The 19,159-nt window shown below is 40.6% G+C and overlaps 1 protein-coding gene and 1 pseudogene across 26 annotated transcripts in view; both read right to left on the bottom strand.

Moving 5' to 3' along the window:
* The window catches only part of FOXP1 (forkhead box P1), a 526,973-nt gene that overhangs the window by 83,495 nt on the left and 424,319 nt on the right, over nucleotides 1–19,159 (bottom strand). For all 26 annotated transcript variants that reach the window (XR_013392008.1, XM_028719402.2, XM_077925035.1 and 23 more), the window contains 2 exons: nucleotides 18,640–18,799; nucleotides 10,584–10,788 (listed from right to left, as the gene is read on the bottom strand). Coding sequence is in view for 25 of the 26 variants with exons in the window: in XM_028719402.2 (XP_028575235.2) it covers nucleotides 10,584–10,788; nucleotides 18,640–18,799 (365 nt within the window). In the remaining variant the exon portion in view is untranslated. The remainder of the gene's footprint in view (nucleotides 1–10,583; nucleotides 10,789–18,639; nucleotides 18,800–19,159) is intronic.
* On the bottom strand, nucleotides 4,182–8,492 carry LOC144327057 (small ubiquitin-related modifier 3 pseudogene; annotated as a pseudogene).

Below are 19,159 nucleotides of genomic sequence, written 5' to 3'. Positions count from 1 at the left end.
GCATCCGCCTCACAAATTGCACGAAAATGTTCTCCTTTTAACAGTGTTGAATATTGATAAATGTCTCTACACAGCACAACAGGGAAGTTGGTCTCTACTGGCAATCTTTACCAAAGTGTGTTTTTCCCCCTCTCTGTACTCAAGGGTTTACCCTGAATGATTTAATTATAATTTTCCTTGTGTAAGACAAATTAAAGAGGAGAGTAGGAGTGTCATGCCAAGGCAGATTATTTATCTCCTTAACAGATTGCTGTGCGCCAAGCCTCAGAGCTGCTGCCACCACTGACGTCGCTTAACGAAATTCGGGTGCAATGTGGGACAAAGGAGGGGGACACAAGATACAGCGGAAGACAAAAAAAATTAAAAAGCCCCAGAAAAACTGAAAGCATTAACTCAGTATTTCTAGAATGAATTGCATCACTTCCCTGCCAGGGAAAATTTAAACAGGAAGGTTTGGGTGTTTGCTGCTTCTTTTTTAATGCAAGGGTTTGTGGGGTTTTATTGGGGTTTTTTAATTAGAGGCACAGTTAACATGGAGCACAGGAAGGTAAGGCAAGGAAGTGGCCTTATAGCAAGCCAGACCAATGGGTCCATCTAGGTCAGTATTGTCTGCACTGACTGACAGTGGCTTCCTGCGGTTTCAGACAGGAGTCAGTTTCAGCTGACTGATTAAAACTATGCAGCCTGAATAGAATAGAATAGAATAGAATAGATTCTTTATTGTCATTACACAAGTGCAACATTGCACAAGTGCAACGAAATTGGATGCCATCCCTTAAAAACAACAAAAGCAAAACAACAACAACAACCAAACAAACCACATTCCAGCCACACCCACACCAACACCCATCAAACTCCCAGGTCACACTATCGAGTTACAGCATTCAAAAAGGCCACAGCTCTTGGATAGAAACTGTTTTTCAGTCTATTTGTCCTTGACTTGATGTTTCTATATCTCCTGCCAGAAGGCAGTAGTGCAAACAGACTGTGTCCCGGGTGAGATGAATCCTGCAGGATGTTGTTTGCTTTGTTTGCTCATATGTTTTACATTGCCGGGGGGGGGGGGGTTTAAAAATCTCAAGGTTTAAAATTTTTGAGGTTAAATTTACGTGGTTGTTGTTTTTTTTTAGATTAAATTTCTGTTTTAAATTTTGCATGTTGTATACTTTATTGTTGTGAGCCACTTTGAGACCTACATGATGGAAAGTGGGGGATATATACATATATATTTCACACACACACACACACACACACACACACACACACACACACAGAGGGACCTGGGCCCCTGAAACTCCTTCAGTTGCACGAACCTCTTCAAGTTCTTGGAAGTTTTTCTGTGAGTCTCCTGGTCTACTTTATGATTAAAAACCCAGCCAGATGGGTGGGGTATAAATAAAATAATAATAACAACAACAACAACAACAACAACAACAACAACAACTCCTCTAACGTGGGTTATGACACTTTTTTAGTAATAATACAGGGCTGAATCATTTTGTTTTCATTTTGGGTAAACTCACTCAGCTTTGTAATACTGCCCATAAGTTTCCATATACCCTAAATATTACTAGCTGAAAACAAAAACCTTCCTAGAAGTACTGCTTGCTCTTAACACATGACACTGGTCCTTTTTTTTAGTCATTTGCAGTAAAAATATATACATTGAAGATACAGGAAACAGTCAAACACATTCAGAACTACATCACAAGACTGTTTAAATACGCAGCAGTTAAATTCAGAAACACATTTTGACCTCGTTACAATCTGGAGGTACAGTCCTTTTTCATGGTACATCACAATAATTTAGCTTCAACATGACAAATGAAACCAGAACAACTCGGTAACTAGAGCTCAAATGAAGGTTCATATACTTGTCACTCTCAATGCTATTCTGAAAAGTGGGGAAAGCGAGGGGGGAGACTAGTTCCATAGTTGGCTTGGCTAACTTCTATAGTAGCCAGCAGATGATTAGTATTTAAAGAAATCAAAGAGTGTAGAGTAACAGATGTGGGATCTGCAACAGAAAGTTGCCCTCCTGAGTGCTCCTGATCAGGGTTCCAGCCAGCCAGCCATTCCCTCCTCCACAATAAATACTGTGTTATGTTCTCTACCTCCATATGCCATTTCCCGTTCCAAAGGGCAATCAGTATTCCAATGCCACTGAGAATGCTGTCTTCCTTGCACTGTTTTCTAATGTCCTCCCCACCGCAGAATTTCCCCCAATAAGGACTTTTTATACTTTTGCAAACCTCGGGGTTTCCCCAAGTCTGGCGATACCTCCTCTCTTGTGGGTGGGTACAGTGGTGCCCCGCAAGACGAATGCCTCGCAAGACGAAAAACTCGCTAGATGAAAGGGTTTTCCGTTTTTTGAGTCGTTCCGCAAGACGAATTTCCCTATGGGCTTGCTTCGCAAGACAAAACGTCTTGTGAGTTCTTGCGAGTTTGTTTCCTTTTTCTTAAAGCCGCTAAGCCGCTAATAGCCGCTAAGCCGCTAATAGCCGCTAAGCGCCGTGCTTTGCAAGACGAAAAAACCGCAAGACGAAGAGACTCGCGGAACGGATTAATTTCGTCTTGTGAGGCACCACTGTAGTGCTGTTTTGACTACACTACCAACAAAATTCACACCTGAACATTAGAAATATACAGAATGGCAACAAGTGATAGCCAGACCTTTCCCGCCCCCCAAACAGGTGTAGTTGTCATCGTTTTCAATTTATCCACTTGTTTTCTCCAGCCACTATTACTCACCCTGAGCCTTAGCTGGTTAATCTTCATTCCTAAAACGCAGGCTGTGCGTTTCCCTACTCTCCTTGTTTCTCATTTTCTACGTCTTTTCTTAGGCAATCCTGCATTTCTATGAGTTTTCCCCCAAACCAGTTTTGTTCTGAACAAACTGACTGCATTTTAAGCTGGCATGTGTACATAGCCTTAGTTACATTTGATGAACCAAATTCTTTTTCAGTTGAACTAGCCAGGACAGGTCAGCTTACTGCGCAGGCCATATCCTAAACATGCCGTTTAGTTGATTTCCACACAGAACTGAACTGCAAAGCCTAGACAAAAGTACTATGCCCTGGGACATTTCTTCCAAAGTCAGGTAGCCTTTGCACTTAGGGAAGACAGTGATTTACTCTATTTACTTCCAAGGATTAAGCCTACAACCTTCTCCCCTACAAATATCTGAATCTCTTTCCACTGAAGTAGGGTTTTAATGGCTGCTGAGGCAGGGTGCAGCATTTTACAACCTCTCCCCCCTCTAAAAAGAGAGAAAACCTCTCTTTGGTTTTCTCTCTCTCACCTGACAAAATTTAGCATGTAAACTCCTCAGCGTAATGATGTGTCTTTCCTCCCAAAACACCACCATCACTGAAACACAAAAACCTCTCTTGCTGCATCTTGTTGAAAATAATTGACCTCCCATCAAATGAAGTCACTTGTTTAATTGAGGCTATTTATTTATTTTGAATTTATACTCCACCTTGTCATCTGAAGATGCCAAAAGCTGCTAACAAAACTCAGAGAGCAGTACTAAAGCAACAAATTAAAATAAAAGAGGGAAAGGCACACAGAATATGGCAGGTAAAAGTAAACTAACCAGTTAAATTAAAAAAACTCTCATGGGAACAAATGCATGCTCTAAATGAGATTTTAAAAAAGCAAAACCATCAAAAGGGACACAATTAAGATTTCCTGGGACAGAGAGTTCCACAAGGTGTTCTTGCTAACCTTGGCCTCAGATACAAGTAGAATATGCAAGAGAACCTCCACTGCCAACCTGAAAGGACTGGAAGGTTCTTATGGGAAGAAAGTTTATTCTAAGTGCCCTGACCCCAAACTGTTAAGGTAATTTAATAACTAGCACATTGAATTGACTCCAGAGGGAAATCAGGAACCAGTGCAACTGGAATAGAAAAGGAGTCACACGATCCAGTGGACTTGTCCCTGCAGAATTTTTTTAGCAGCAGAAAATATTAACAGCTGGTGTTTCCAAACAATTTTCAAATACAGCTCCATGTTCCAGTAAACAAAATAAAAGGTGCTCAGGGTACTTATGTCACTAGGACCAGCTCTGCTTTCTGTAGAAATGGGCACAGTTGATGCACCAGGCTAAACTAAGGAAAGGAATCCTTAGCCATGGCTGCTACATGGAAGCAGCAGTGCTCAATGCAGGCCTAATTTTTCAGAGGGAGTGTAACTCTTACCCAAAAAGACAACAGCCCTATTCCAGGAATCAAGTTCCATCCACCAATCCCTTGAGTTCGGCTGCAGTAGAGTCGCTAGCAATGTACCCCAATGTCTAACAACAGCAAGAGGGTCTGAGAGTTTGCTTGAGAGCATGATTCAATAATAATAATAATAATAATAATAATAATAATAATAATAATAATAATAATAATTGTACCCCGCCCTCCCCGGCCGGTGCTGCTTCTGGACATATAACAGCTGGAGAAAACTCCTCCAGAGCACCCCAGCTGAGTGTTGTTGCTCTATCCACCTAGGTGACAGCCTAGCAGAGAGAAAAGAAACTGCTCATTCACGGAGATTCAGTATAAGGCTGACCAGGATGTGGGCGGGGGGCCTGGAGGGATGCTGGTGCTGCGCTCTCCTCTCCCCCAGCCTCTGGCGCTGGGAAGAATCCTCCTGCTAAGATCCAGCTCAAGCCTGCATGTAGGGGGTGGACTGGGGTACCCGCTCCTGTATCCTGTTGTTCATCAGCAATTCTCTTTGGAGAACGAGTGCAAGAGACGCAAGCTACTTCCTAAGGCTCCGAGTCAATGCCACATTCAAAGAGCTTCTTCAGAGCTGCTACCTTCAATCGTCAGTGTTTTCACCCTTTCTTTTACACCCTGAAAACATCTCTGTTGACATTAATCTTCCAGCCGCTTTCTCTCCTGCCCTCTTCTCAATCTGTTAACCTCAGCCCTTAGCTTGTAATATCACTGACACATTGCCTGACTACTTAAATAAGGAGCTTTTTTAAAAAGAGGGAGGGAGGGAGACAGAGAAAAAAAGATAGTATTGCTGTAAACTCTGGATGGTGCTTTAGAGAGCAGCTTCTAAATGGGCACTCGCCCGTAGCTACAGCAGCAGAAGCAGGTTCACAAACAGGGGTCCCACTTCTCATTTTAGTTCAGATCAGGGAATGCTACTTGTTGATGTGCTAAGTTAGGTATTATACACTGCCCTCAGCTTGCGGCTAGTGACTGGGGTCTGGAGGGAAGGTTGATTTTCTCCATTGCATGTGGCTGCCCTCATGAGCTTATTTGCTCTGTCAGCGCCCCCAGCAGTCAGGGCACTCCCTCTCTCTCTGCAGGTGAAGAAAGAATCCCTGGATAGTAATTAGGATAAATAAGAAGGTGCCTTCCTCTATTGCAGGTGGCCTTGAACATCTTAGCCTTACAGTACTCACACAGTTCTTCATTTAGAATAAGAGAATAAAGTGATTTTGGTGTCGTTACTAAAATAAGAGCCAGTAGAATAAGCTCCCAGTCGTTCATCCAAATGGTGAAAGGGTATGGATAGATGTGCCCATTTTTTTTCTTCTCCTGCCATGCATTTACTGCCTGTTCAGTTGCAGATCTCGTCAGATTCAATTCTCAGTCTGTAAAATGGGGGCAACAGTGACCAAGAAGAGGTGAACTTTCCAGTCACCTGCTATGGATTCACTATCAGTGACTTCCATGGTAACATTACTGCAGGAGAAAACTATGATTGGAGAATAGAGTAAATGGGCAAAAGGAGGGCATTTAAATACAACCTGTATATTTCCGTATCTTGTTCATTTAAAACAAAATATATATTTAGGGCTCAAACTAAAATATGAAATAGGTAAATTAAGTTAAATTAAACTCAAAATGTCAATTCATACTAAAAAAAATAATCTTGCAGTGAAACTGCTCCTAAATATTTTATAGTGACTACTAAAAATGAAATATTTCCCAGTCCTGTTTTTTCAGAAGAAGCTTCGTATTCAGATAAGGTTACCTGAAACAAACACGCCCCTTGTACCCTAGATAGCATTCTCTCTCAAACCTTCATCTGCTTCCCTGAATACTCAGAAATATTCTTTTTTTGAAACAAATAAATAAATAAAAAGCTGGTGAAAAACATCTAAACAAGCAGAGTTTTATGTGTCATATGACACCTAGGCAGGGACCACATTGCCTGACAAAGCAGCAACAGAAACCTTAAGTGCCTTAGTCGGCATTCTTCAGCACATACTATGCCTCCTCTTCTTATGGACAGAGGTAATTCAATCATGCTGTTGCAAATTGATGGTGCCAACCTCAAATGCGCCAAAGAGAAGGGAAGCCACCAAAAGCTTGAACCCTGTTCCACTCTGAGCTATTTATCTTTTTATATTTTGATGGACTCAAAAAAGGGTTTTTAAAGAATTGTTCTACTGAACACTAATAAATGATACTGTGCACGTGTATTACAAAATTCATTAGAGGTTAAGGCTGCATTACTATTTTTTAGTTTAATAAAATAAAGAATTGGGACAAAGTTTGTTTTCAAATTTTCTTCCAAAGCTGATTTCAAGCCACTGTACTCTAGTAGATCACAAATGGCAAAGTGTCAACAGTTATTACATGTGAATTTTAAAATAAAGAATATGCTTTGGAGGCACAATTTAAGGTGCAGCATTTTCCCCCCAGCTTTTCGATTTGACAGACAAGTTTCCATTAAAAACAAATTGTGCAACTATGTTAGGTTCCAAATTTAACATGTAGGGATATATTACATTCCTTTAAAAAAAAAAACCTACTATCTTGCAATTAGACAGAGATCAGATCACAAAAATCAGGAAATGTCCATTAAAAGCAGATCCAAGTAAGTCACCAACTTTTGCAAAGCAGTTCTGCATGGAGTATAAATAGGCAAATTCTGCTGCAGCTCTAAGAAATATCACTGAACCATTTGGCTTGACTACACATAAAAGCCAACAGTGCCAATTTCCTGTTCTTTTCTCTTTTCTTTAAAAAATATTTTATTCTATGCTATCTTATTATGAAAAAGCATGTGTACATTTGCATCACCTTAAAGCTTAAACTGTCACTAAGCATGTATCTGAAAGTACTGTCCTTTCTGTATATCCCATTAACAATTTTAGAGTAATACCTGTGTTTAATGGTAAAATCCTTTCCTTCTCAACCCAACTGTTTTGAGGAGAAACTTACTATTGCAAGGAAAGAAATTTCAATATTTACATTACATAATTAACCAGTAAAACAGAAACAATGAAAGCCAGGACTAAGTATCCTTGTTTCACAGTAGCCTCGTATTTAGGCCACCAATTTATAGAAACAAGATGGCAGCAGACAACAACCAGTATTTGAAAATTTAATTTTGACTGGGCCCATTTTTATGAAGCAGTAATTTTCCACAGATGCAGCTTCAACTTGCACACACAGTAGATCAGGGACAGGAAAAGAATTTGGATAAATGTCTTCAGAACATGAGAAGATGCCTGTATGATTGGCATGTTCATTTGTTTACTATTTAATAGCAAATCCAAGGACAAATGATAAAGTGAGTTGGATTTTCACATTCCTCTTCCTAAAAGGACAGGATATTTAGCACATGCCACCAGTCTGCTGTTGAAACACATCAATAGTATCTTCATCTTCCATTTCCAACTGTGCAGGTGTGTCTGTTTCATTAATTGGTTGTCAATCAAATCTGAATCTAATCTGTCTCATTGACAAACCCTTTCTCTCACAATAGGCCTTCATTAGTTTACTTAGTTGTGGGTGCCGTTTTATTTTAAACTGGACCACTGATCCATTTGGCCAGCTACTTTTAAATTGATATGGTCATCCTCTGTTTTTATTCCTTCCTTGGGCTGCTCCTTGGATATGCTGTCGCATCAGGCAAGGACCTCCTCAAGGAGCAAGTCCACACCTGCTTGGAGCCCCTATCTTCCTGTCCTCTCCTCTCCCACCCGCCGCCAATTTTCTGTTCTAACATCGTATCTAGCACATATCACGTTAATATTCTATCAGTACAAAAACAGTGTCTACAACCCACTCCTCAAAGTGTGAAGGCTTGGTTTTGGCTTATTCTAGCACATGCACATAGTGTCGAACCATGGTTTAGTGTTACACGTGAACCAGACCAGACAGTCCTACACAGGGAGGCAAAGAGCACACCAATTTTGTTAACCAGTCCTATGTTCTGTTGGAAACTGAAATATTGCAGTCTGTATGGTAGGATGTGAACAAACTGAATTCTACATGCCACAGAAGAAAGTGGCTCGGCGGGCACAGAATGTAAGCAAAAAGACACACATATGCTGCCAAGTGTAGTCCATTTCTGGCTTTAAGCTGTTCATTACTCATATATGCCACAGAAACACTTATTCCAGTGCACAGCCTTTAGTCTTTAAAGTTCAGGGCGCGCACACACATACACACAATGCGTTACGATTCTCTCTCCCCTTTTTCTATAAGTTGGAAGAAGCCAAGATCATTTTTCGTACATCTCATCCTCCCAAGAAAACTCAGTCTTCTGGTGCTACAGCAAACATATTTCATTTGACAGACATGCACAAATGTACACCAACAACAACAGGACTAAGTCCTCCCTGTCTAAGTAACAGACACTATATATGACAATATCTCAATTCAAAAAAATGTTCTTAAGTATTTTGCATCTATACATGACAGCTTTGTTTTCTTCATGTAAGCAAGGCACAAGATGTGCTTATATGCTTTGCCTTACCAAAAAAAATTCAAATCACTTGACTAGGAAAAACTTTGGCCAGGAAAAACAACAACCAGTCACCTACAAATTAGTGAGCATAGGCAATTAAGTAAAATAGTTAATTCTCTTTTGATTATTAAGCATATCAAGTTCCAGAGAGGAAAAGATCCTTCTCAACATAAACACATACACTTGTCTTCATCACCAGGCCATGAAAGATCATGGCTGGGATCTCAATGGCACAGCGAGAGAGCTTTGTTGAATAGGGAGGCCTTCTCTAGCCATCTCCTCTAAAAGTAGACCTCACCCCACATTCCCCAGTTGACAACCCATTTCTGAAACTCAGGGGGACTTTTTGCAACAGCATCTCGTACTGCACAATGAGTGGCAATTAGATGCAGGGGAATCCAAACAAAGGCGGTGGGTGTGTTTGTGTGTGTGAGGGCCTGCACCTACTTGGCCCTCACACAAACAAAAGAAGCAGAGAGACCGAGGCAACAGTCCCAATATGTACCTAGATGTCATCCTAAGAAGGACGACCCACAAAAGGGACAGCAAATGTTAGAACAAGAAGGGTTGTTGTTTCTGTTTTTAAGGTGCTATGTTTGTTGCTCTAGATTTTTAAGGAGTTCAGCAGCAGTTTTCAAACACGGTACCTTTTGGGCATACAAGTCAGTGTGGAATTTGAAGTAGCTAAATCATGAGGTGGGGAACTGGATCTGGTTGATGGGCCAGATACTCATCTGCACCACCACCCCAACCTAATTTGACATGTGGCTGGGGCTGCCCACCTGCCAATCACTTGACATCACAATCACATGACCCCTTTTGGACAGCAATTTGCAATCACACCGTCCAGATAAAGAGCCTTCCGAATTTCTTCTCAAGAACCAACAACCAGTTGACAGACAAACAGCAACAGAGATTTCTGAGAAATTGCTTCCCAGGTACCACAAGGAAACAATATACATTAAAACTGGCATCTGCAAAATAATGAGATCTTGACAACATAAACTTGTGTGATTGCACAAATACCTGAATACACTCCTGCTACATTTGTCCATGTGAGCATGCGTTATGTCATATGCTGTAGCACATACCAATCGTAATCAGTGGAATGCAGGATCACTTATATCCAGGATTACCACCTTCATATATTACATTTTTCTTTAGAAAGCGAGCACCTCAACACAAGTCAGAACTGCTCATGTGGACAAAAATGTGTTTGGGGAACCAACTCAAAGACACAACAAAGATTAGTGACTTTAAGTCAGCAAATACTCTTCATGAGTCCAGGGGTATCAGCAGTAACATTTATGCAACACTCAAGAAGTTAACTCTTAGCTTACACACTCAAAAGTTGCTGAATTAATAGAAAACACAGGAAGCTGCCTTATACTGAGTGTTTTCTGGCTCAATACAGTGGTACCTCAGGTTACGAAGTTAATTCATTCCGGAGGTCCATTCTTAACCTGAAACCATTCTTAACCTGAGGCGCGCTTTCGCTAATGGAGCCTCTCACTGCCGCCGCGCAATTTCCATTCTCATCCTGGGGCAAATTTCTCAACTCCAGGTTAGTGGAGTTTGTAATCCGAAGTGTTTGTAACCTGAAGCGTTTGTAACCCGAGGTATCACTGTACTGTCCACCACTGACTGGCAGCAGATCTCCAGAATGTCCCAGCTGGGGATCAAACCTGGGACCTTCTTTATACAAAGCAAATGCTCTACTGATGAGCTATGGTCCTTCTCCATACGCTACGCCATTTCCCCCCTTGTATGTAGGTGACAGAAGCCATATGCATGAATAAAACAAACACCACAGTAAAGATATACCGCTCTGGGCAGAGATAAGGAGGAATTCTAGAAGCACTTACCTCTCTCTTTTAGGAGTGTGGACTGATAGTTGTCCATTTGTTGAGGCATGTGAGTTTATTATTAAGGAGGCCTTAGAGGAGGCCGAGGAGGAGATGCATGTTGTCGACAGGTCCAAACTGCTGTGGTTGTTGCTTGCGGCTTCCTCTGCTGTGTGAGAACCCGTCACTTCCTTCCAGAGTTGCTGCAGTTCATTTGGAATCATGCCTGAAACAAAATTGAATAGTGAAATTAATTAACAGCTAATTTAGCCATCTTCAAACAGTAATTAATATCAAAGCCGGAAAAACAAAACCTAGTCTGGGAGGTTATTTTTCAAATTCCAAGGACCAAGTAATAAATGCCACATACACACCACTGAATTGGAGCAATAGTAATGCTGCCTGCCAAGTCAACGTTTCCCACAAACTGCATGTCCCTGCGGTTGATTAGTTAGGTAGGCTTCACTGTTATGGTAAACTGGAAGGCGGGCAACACGGAGGTCCCATTGCAGTCAATACATCAAAAGCCAAAAGATAGTTTTTAAAGGCTATTTCTAGTCCTCACTGAAGACGTGAATACAGGAATATGAAAGGCTCAGACATAAGGAAAGAAAATCATGGCATTTCCCTTATTATTATTTTTTATCACTTCATGATGAGCTTTCACATTTAAATAATGCAATACTTTTAAGTCCAATGAGTCAACCAACCTGGGCTGGCTGCATGTTTTAGAGAGCCTTGAGCAAAGTGCTCTCTGGTGGATTGATGGGTTAAAGGTAAAGGGACCCCTGACTGTTAGGTCCAGTCGTGGACGACTCTGGGGTTGCGGTGCTCATCTCGCTTTACTGGCCAAGGGAGCCAGCGTACAGCTTCCAGGTCATGTGGCCAGCATGACTAAGCTGCTTCTGGCGCAACAGAACACCAAAACCAGAGCAGCGCATGGAAACGCAGTTTACCTTCCCGTCAGAGCTGTACCTGTTTATCTACTTGCACTGGTGTGCTTTCAAACTGCTAGGTTGGCAGGAGCTGGGACCGAGCAATGGGTGACCATTTAGGTTAATGGCTGAAGAAGTTGTCTCAACAGAAGTGTTAACTGTTTTTAAAAACACACACAATACAACAGCAGCAGCAACATTTTTGTATGTGTGAATGTAACAGATTTAGGAGAATTGCTGGCGTGAGAGCAGAACAAGTTACATTCAGAAGAGTGTGCTGCCAGCCCATGACATTCTCTAGAACAGAGATGGCATTTTTGTGTGCATTTAAGCTAGGACTTTTCGATACAGAGAGATTTGTGCTTCCTCATGTGGCGTTCTCTCTTAAGATCTACCAGACAACTGGTGGTAGTGCTACGGCTACGGGGGGGGGGGGGGGCTGGGGGCAGGGATTTACAGCCTGCAACCATCCAAAAATGCATTATGGAAAAGAACAGTCAAGCCACCTAGCTATTTTATCAATTGTGAACTTGCAAACCAAATTGGCTTTGGGGAGATAATTCATGATTTTTAGCAAGGACCAGGAAAAAAAAAGCTTTGAAGTGAATTGGTGAGTTTATACATGGTTTGCAGTCATACACTCATTTCAGAAATATTATTTAATGAGAATGTATGTATGGGATGATGTTGGTTTATGTATGTGAAGGGACCCTATTGTAAGTTTGTACTGGGTCCAAAAGAATACACTTCAGCCCTGTGACAAGCTCAATCACTGTCAGCTTTAACATGGCACAGCTTCTTGAATATCCTTACAGACTCATTACTTGTCACCTATGATTTTAGGCCTTAATGCACAAACAACCTTCCATGCTTTACGTCAAGCTATTTGGGACACAGGACAAACAATTTACTCAACATATACAATTCCTGGGGGAATATATATTGAGAGAGTGGAAACTAGTTAAAACAGAACCTTTTATTATTGATAGGCCCATTCTCTTCATCACAATGGGAAGTAAAGTTCCAACTGAGGTTTTCCTTGCAAGATTTATATTGCAAAACAATTATTGGCTGCTTTCTGAAGGAGAATCTAAATAAATGGTGCTTCATTTTCTAAGAGACTTGGCGACAGATGCATTTTAACCTCTCTTCAGAAGCAAGGAAGGTCTTCAAAATAAATTTCTTCATCTGTGTTATTATGACAACATGAACCACAATGGTACTAATTTTGTGCTTAAGTTGTAAATGATGACAAATAGCTTTGTTATTAAATACAGTTTTTATTAATCACTTTTAGACATAAATTATGAATTCACATTGTCTTCATGAAATGCTTTTCGAATTTTAACAGTCAAATTGATTATACCATGATTATTTCATTAACACACCTATCTTTCTCATTAATTTTGGTTTCTAGCACTGCTCAGTTAATTGATGGATGTGTCTAGCTTAAAAAACCCTGCAAGTTTCTATATAAGTAACACTATTATTATTACTGTCATTTCTTGATCAGTGCTAATGAGCCATTGGAAGTGAAATAAAAACATACTTTTTTAAAAAGAAGAAATGCTGTTTAACAAGGTAAGTTCAAAATGGTGTATGCCATTACAGTTTAATATGACATCCCATAAAGGTTATGCATGCCAAAATCTGAGAGTAGTTTGTTCTACTGTTGTAGACTGGCATGGGCACATGGGACAAGATGGAGTTTTAAGTTTTAAAAGCATGTAGAATCAGTCATGTTTTCAAAAATAAAATTAATTGATTTCTTTTGAAGAACTTGGAAGTCTAGGTGTCAATGGATGCAACTGCTTTGTTTCAACCTGTACTCTGTTATCCTTGCTTTTTTTCAAGGGTGGGGAGGAGAATCTGCCATTTTTAAAATATACATCCGTGTCTGAAACAGACATGTCTCTTACCAAACCTAAGGCATTAAAGACAGTATACAATATATTCATTTGAAACACATAATAAAAAATGCCAAGGTCTAAATTTAATTTATTTTTGTCATTTAGAATACAATGGCTAGATAATCATCTCAACGTGATCAGCCAAACATCTTTACTTTGCTAAACTGTTAAAGATTTTAATTATGCTAGCTTTGGAGAGCACTGGTCTAATGAGGCGATAGACTCCAGAGAATCTAAGTGGTTAAGAACTGTGAAATGAGTCTGATAGGATTTTTTTTATATTCACCGTGGATCGTTTGCATATCAAAGAGGAGTAAATTATTGCACGACAGACCAATAACCTTCGCCGCCTTTCTGAGAGTAGCATTAACGAAAACATTTGGTCTTTGCTAGTGGGCCGCCTAAAAATATATATGCAGAAATGCTTTTTAAGTGTTTGCAATTAGTACATATTCTAAAATACACTTCGGTTTATACATTAAGTGATCAGATAGTCTAAAGATGCATCTATAGCTATAAAGTCATTCCTTCTCCTTTCATAAAAATCAAATGCCAATTACATTTTGATGGATTTTGTCCCATATGAGCATTTAGTTATTATACATATTCAATTATTGCCTGTCCCTTGAAATTAAACCTCTGAGGCAATTTAAACAAAGAGAAAGGTCACGACACAATCCTGTGTCCTGTTTAGCTGCAACTGGGCTATTATTTTCAAACACCTTGCAAAGTGACAGTGTGGGATGTATTTTTAGCTAACACGCTTGACAGGACTGTCTCCACACTAACAATTACCTGTGAATATGACTGACCCTTTCACCACTGTTTACTCAGTTGAAACAATAGTGAATGGACTTGTCTGTTGATGGGAACATATTGATAATAGAACACATGAGTCAACATCATTTTTATTTTGGGAGGATACACCGATATGAGGAAAAGACATTTGCCGTTATCATTACTGTTACCATTAGCTATTATAAAATCTTCGTATACATAACTCTAGTTTTTCAAAGTGAGATGATGCTGTGTGTTTCTGCTTGATTGTCGTTGATTTATATGACAAAAAAAAAAAAACTGAATACCACAGAAAGTCTCTCGATACATCAAGGGCAAAGGGGGCAATTAGCAAGCTGCAACATCTACAGCAGGATTTGTCCACTATATAACAGATGGGCAATTCATAACATTAATGAGAACTGTCTTTGTACAACAAAATCTAAACAAATGCCACAATTTTGATATAAAAGGCAAAGAAAATATCTGTAACTGCAGTTGGAGGTGTCACGGGCATAAGGACTGCAGATCAGATTGAATTATGCAACAGAATCTAATTATGATGTCACAGAGATCCAAGTGACATAATTGTCCCCCAAACCAGGACAATGTTATTATGAACTCTTCAACAAGTAATAGTTTTCTTTTTTAGCACAAACTCCATGGATAATTTTATCTGACAGTTGAGAAATGTTGCAGAAAGTTAGTTACTGCTAAATCAAACCTAAGGGCTGATTAAATATAGTGGCCTCTGCTACTAGCAGAACCTAAGAGGTGGGAATGATACAATCACGATGAACCCACCGACACTAGAATATTGTAATATCAGAGAGAAATCACATTTTTTTAGCTTCTAACATTGGGCTCATAGTTATTAGCATTCTAATTTATGTTCCAGCAATTTGGTAGGTACAAATTGGGAGCACAGGCATGTATCTATCTTCGAAGCACATCAAATAGATAAAATAAGGTAAAAGGTAAATGACCCCTGGACATTAGGTGACTATGGGGTGCAGCGCTCATCTCGCTTCAGGCCGAGGGAGCCGATGTTTGCCCATAGGCAGCTTTCTGGGTCATGTGGCCAGCAGGACTAAATCACTTCTGCCGCAACGGAACACTGTGACGGAAGCCAGAGCACACAGAAATGCCATTTATCTTTCTGCCACTGTGGTACCTATTTATCTACTTGCACTGGTGTGCTTTCGAACTGCTAGGTTGGCAGGAGCTGGGACAGAGCAACGGGAGCTCACTCCATCCTGGGGATTTGAACTGCCGACTTTCCAAATCCTAATATGTTTCCTTGAAAGTGAGGTCCACTGAGATTAGAATCAGAGTACCTTCTATTTTGGTATTGTGTAGTTCTGGTGTTCTAGGTTCGGTTGTTTAGGATGCTTCTTAAATGAAGTTTGCTTTACAGCTGATGCTGAGTACAGACCACTAGATTATTGATGCATTTGAATGTAAGGGCAGGAGTGATTACACAAATGTTTCAATGTTATATATGCTGTTTTATTGCAAAGGAATGGATTGTAATTGATTAAAACTTTTTAAATGTTTTGCTTCAGAGCTCTTTGAAACAAGCAAGAAATGCTGCACCATTTGTAGTTGTTTTTGTCATATTTACCAATATAATTTCACCTCTAAAATGCAGAAACGGATTGAATGGCTTGTATTTTTAAGAACAAATGTACTTCCATCTAGTAAAAGATTCTTTTTGTACTTTAAAACAGTTGCCAGTTACAAAAAGGGTGTCTATACTTTAAGCGTTCATTGCCAATTATTATTACAGACTGGAACTTTCACACTCTTCTTTGTTGCATTTTTTTTCTTTCCGTGGGAGAAGTATCTTCTTCATTATAGAAGAAAATGCAGGCAAAGGCTTAAAAAATGTATGTTGTGGGGACAGCTGACAGATTACTGTTCGTGGAACTCGATTTTCCAACCCCAGGTACTCACTGGCTCAAAGACAACTTGAGTTGCTCAACCTCTTTTTGTCCTTGTACCTCCATACCCAGGTGACCATGTTCAAGCAAGCAGAAAGTTGATTTAAACCTCGTAACGACATCAGTTTTTAGCCATCAGATCTCTCCAATAAAGGAAAGGAATGTGTTGCATTCTGACCTGTCTGAATTCTCAAGTTACCTTTCCCCCTGTCTTTTCCACAACACAACAGCACCCCAGAATCATAATAGTGTGAAAGGGGGGAGGGGAATAATAACATAACTGAAATTAGCCACCAACACAACCCAAACTGCCTTTGTTTTGTGTTTGCTTGATCTCCAGTGCTCACCCCCTTTTAAATATGCTTCCTCCTAATGTGATAGGAATTAATAGTTATACTACACTGTGAAGCCTATCAATCAATGCCCCCGACTGCTGAATTACCTACTGGTGTCTCTGATGTGTTGCTGCGCAGATTACACTTCATGCATCACCACATTCATTTCTTTCACATTACACATGACCGTGTCTTGTCACTGCCCAATTGCCCTCTTTTGGACAGCTTAACTGATGTACTATATACAATGAGCATCACCAAGCAAACTTAACAGTATAGAAACTGTGGGAAAAAATTTGGACGGCTGAAGCCTGAGTCCAGGAGCGGGTATGCAAGAACAGCTTGTGATGTTTCTTACCAATAAATCTGGAGGTATAATTAACTTGTGCTGTAATTTTTTTACATGTACAAAACCGGCAATAGTCTGCATGCCTTCTCCTGCTTTTCCCCCCTAGGGTTTTTACTTTATTTTTTCTTACTCATCCATATTGTCCATAATGTGCCAAGTAAATTTCCCAGTAGTCTCAACCTCTCTCAGGAACAGTGGGAGTTTGGAGCACATAACCAACACCAACCCTTCGATAAAAACCACTAAGTATTTGAGCCTGTTCAGTCATTACCTGGCATGTAGGATTCTATCAGGAAAGAAATCAAAAGCATGCTCCCTCCATTGACCTCAGTGCAGGAAAAAGGTAACAAGTGCACTGAGAGACCACGTGTTCAGATAAATGCAAGACATCGTGATTCAGTTAATTAATTTTCTCCAGAGGAGAAACAGACAAAATAATATATGAGCAAGAGGGTTGCTCTCAAATCTCTTCTGCTATGTACCCAGAAACAACTGAACAGGTATTTTGGGCAGTAAAGGTGAATTTAGGATTGGGGTGGGGTAAGGAGGAAAAAAGTCTATCACTTGTACAGTGGTACCTCGGGTTAAAAACACCTCGGGTTACAAACACTTCGGGTTACAAACACTGCTAACCCGGAAGCAGTACCTCGGGTTAAGAACTTTACCTCAGGATGAGAACAGAAATTGCGCGGTGGTGGCAGAGGGAGGCCCTGTTAGCTAAAGTGGTACCCTCAGGTTAAGAATGGTTTCAGGTTAAGAACAGACCTCCGGAACAAATTAAGTTTGTAACCAGAGGTACCACTGTACTCAATTACGGAGGTGGGGGAGTCACAGCAATTCTTTTTCTGATAGCCCACATAGCTACTGTTTTCAGAAGATTGCAGGAGGCATGTTTTGGCTAAATTCAATGGGTGTCAGGAGATGGATTTCATTAAGGTCCCCCTGATATTTCTGCCTCCAATTTGAGTGCTGTCTATATGTGAATGTAGAAAGTGTGGTGATATGCTGTGAAAAGTGTCAGTTCCTGATTTCTGCCCATTACATTGCTGTAAGATGCACACACAGCCTCACAGCAACACGCTATGTACAAGACAGCCAAGCAATATGAAGTAGAGATACTACATTTTATTTCCAATTTTCTTCTTCTTTAAGAGCGTAAAAGCTTTCAAGTTACACAGAACTCTTCATCTGCGTAACTTTTAACTTTTCTTATATGCTTTTAAAGTTGCATATTCTTACAAAGCTAATTGGGCTGGAAAGCATCAGTTCAACTATTCCCCGGTATCAACCATCACTTACCTGCTGCACAAAATAAAGCTGTTATAACACAGACTTGATAGATTCCTAAGGCCTGAAATTCAGTTTTGGAGGCTTCATTAGGACAAGGAACTTAAACCTAATTCTCCAAGAGGTAGATCCATCCATTAAGTAGAAAAACGCAAGACACTCAGAAGTGCTTTCCCAGTATTATATACCGTATTTTTTGCTCTAGAAGACTCACTTTTTCTCTCCTAAAAAGTAAGGGGAAATGTGTGTGCGTCTTATGGAGCGAATGCAGACTGCGCAGCTATCCCAGAAGCCAGAACAGCAAGAGGGATCGCTGCTTTCGCTGTGCAGCGATCCCTCTTGCTGTTCTGGCTTCTGGGATTCAGAATCCCCCCCCCCCTTGTTTTCCTTCTCCAAAAACTAGGTGCGTCTTATGGTCTGGTGCGTCTTATAGAGCAAAAAATACGGCATTTCTCTAGCGCTGGATAGATTTGTCAGATTAGTGTGAAGCCTGTGAAAGCCTCATTTCACAAGGCAGCAGTCCTCAACACGCCACACATACCTTGAGCAAGTGGCTGCAATGGCAAGGTAGGCTGGCCAGGCTGAATCGTCAGCAGACCCTGGCGCTGCAAAGACAGGAGGTGCTGTTGCTGCAGTTGTTGCATCTGCAAAAGCTGCTGCTGAAAGGCCAACTGCTGTGATGTCACCTGTTGCTGCTGGGGCTGTGAAACAAAAGAAGGGGGAAAAAAGAAATTATGGGTGGAATCCAACATAGTGCCAAGTGAACGTTTCGTCAGTAACAATGGCTGGAAACAATTCTGTGTGGGGAGAGAATCCCATAACCAGAGCACCACCACCGAAAAGGCCCTGTAGCAGAACATATACTTATTGCTGCAAAGCAGACCTGCACAACTTGGGTCCCACTAGCTAAATCTGACTGCATACCAAGGACTTGATAAATGCTGATTTTACTGCCCCTTACACATGTAAAACCAAGGGAGATGTCAAGCACATGGCTAGCTACATTTCACAGTTGGTAGGCCACATTCAGCTTGGTGAGTCCAGCAGCGCAGGCCTGCTGT

The sequence above is a fragment of the Podarcis muralis genome, chromosome 2, assembly GCF_964188315.1.
Source record: "Podarcis muralis chromosome 2, rPodMur119.hap1.1, whole genome shotgun sequence".
Taxonomy (NCBI): Eukaryota; Metazoa; Chordata; class Lepidosauria; order Squamata; family Lacertidae; genus Podarcis; species Podarcis muralis.
This window is presented reverse-complemented; position numbering and strand designations above follow the sequence as displayed.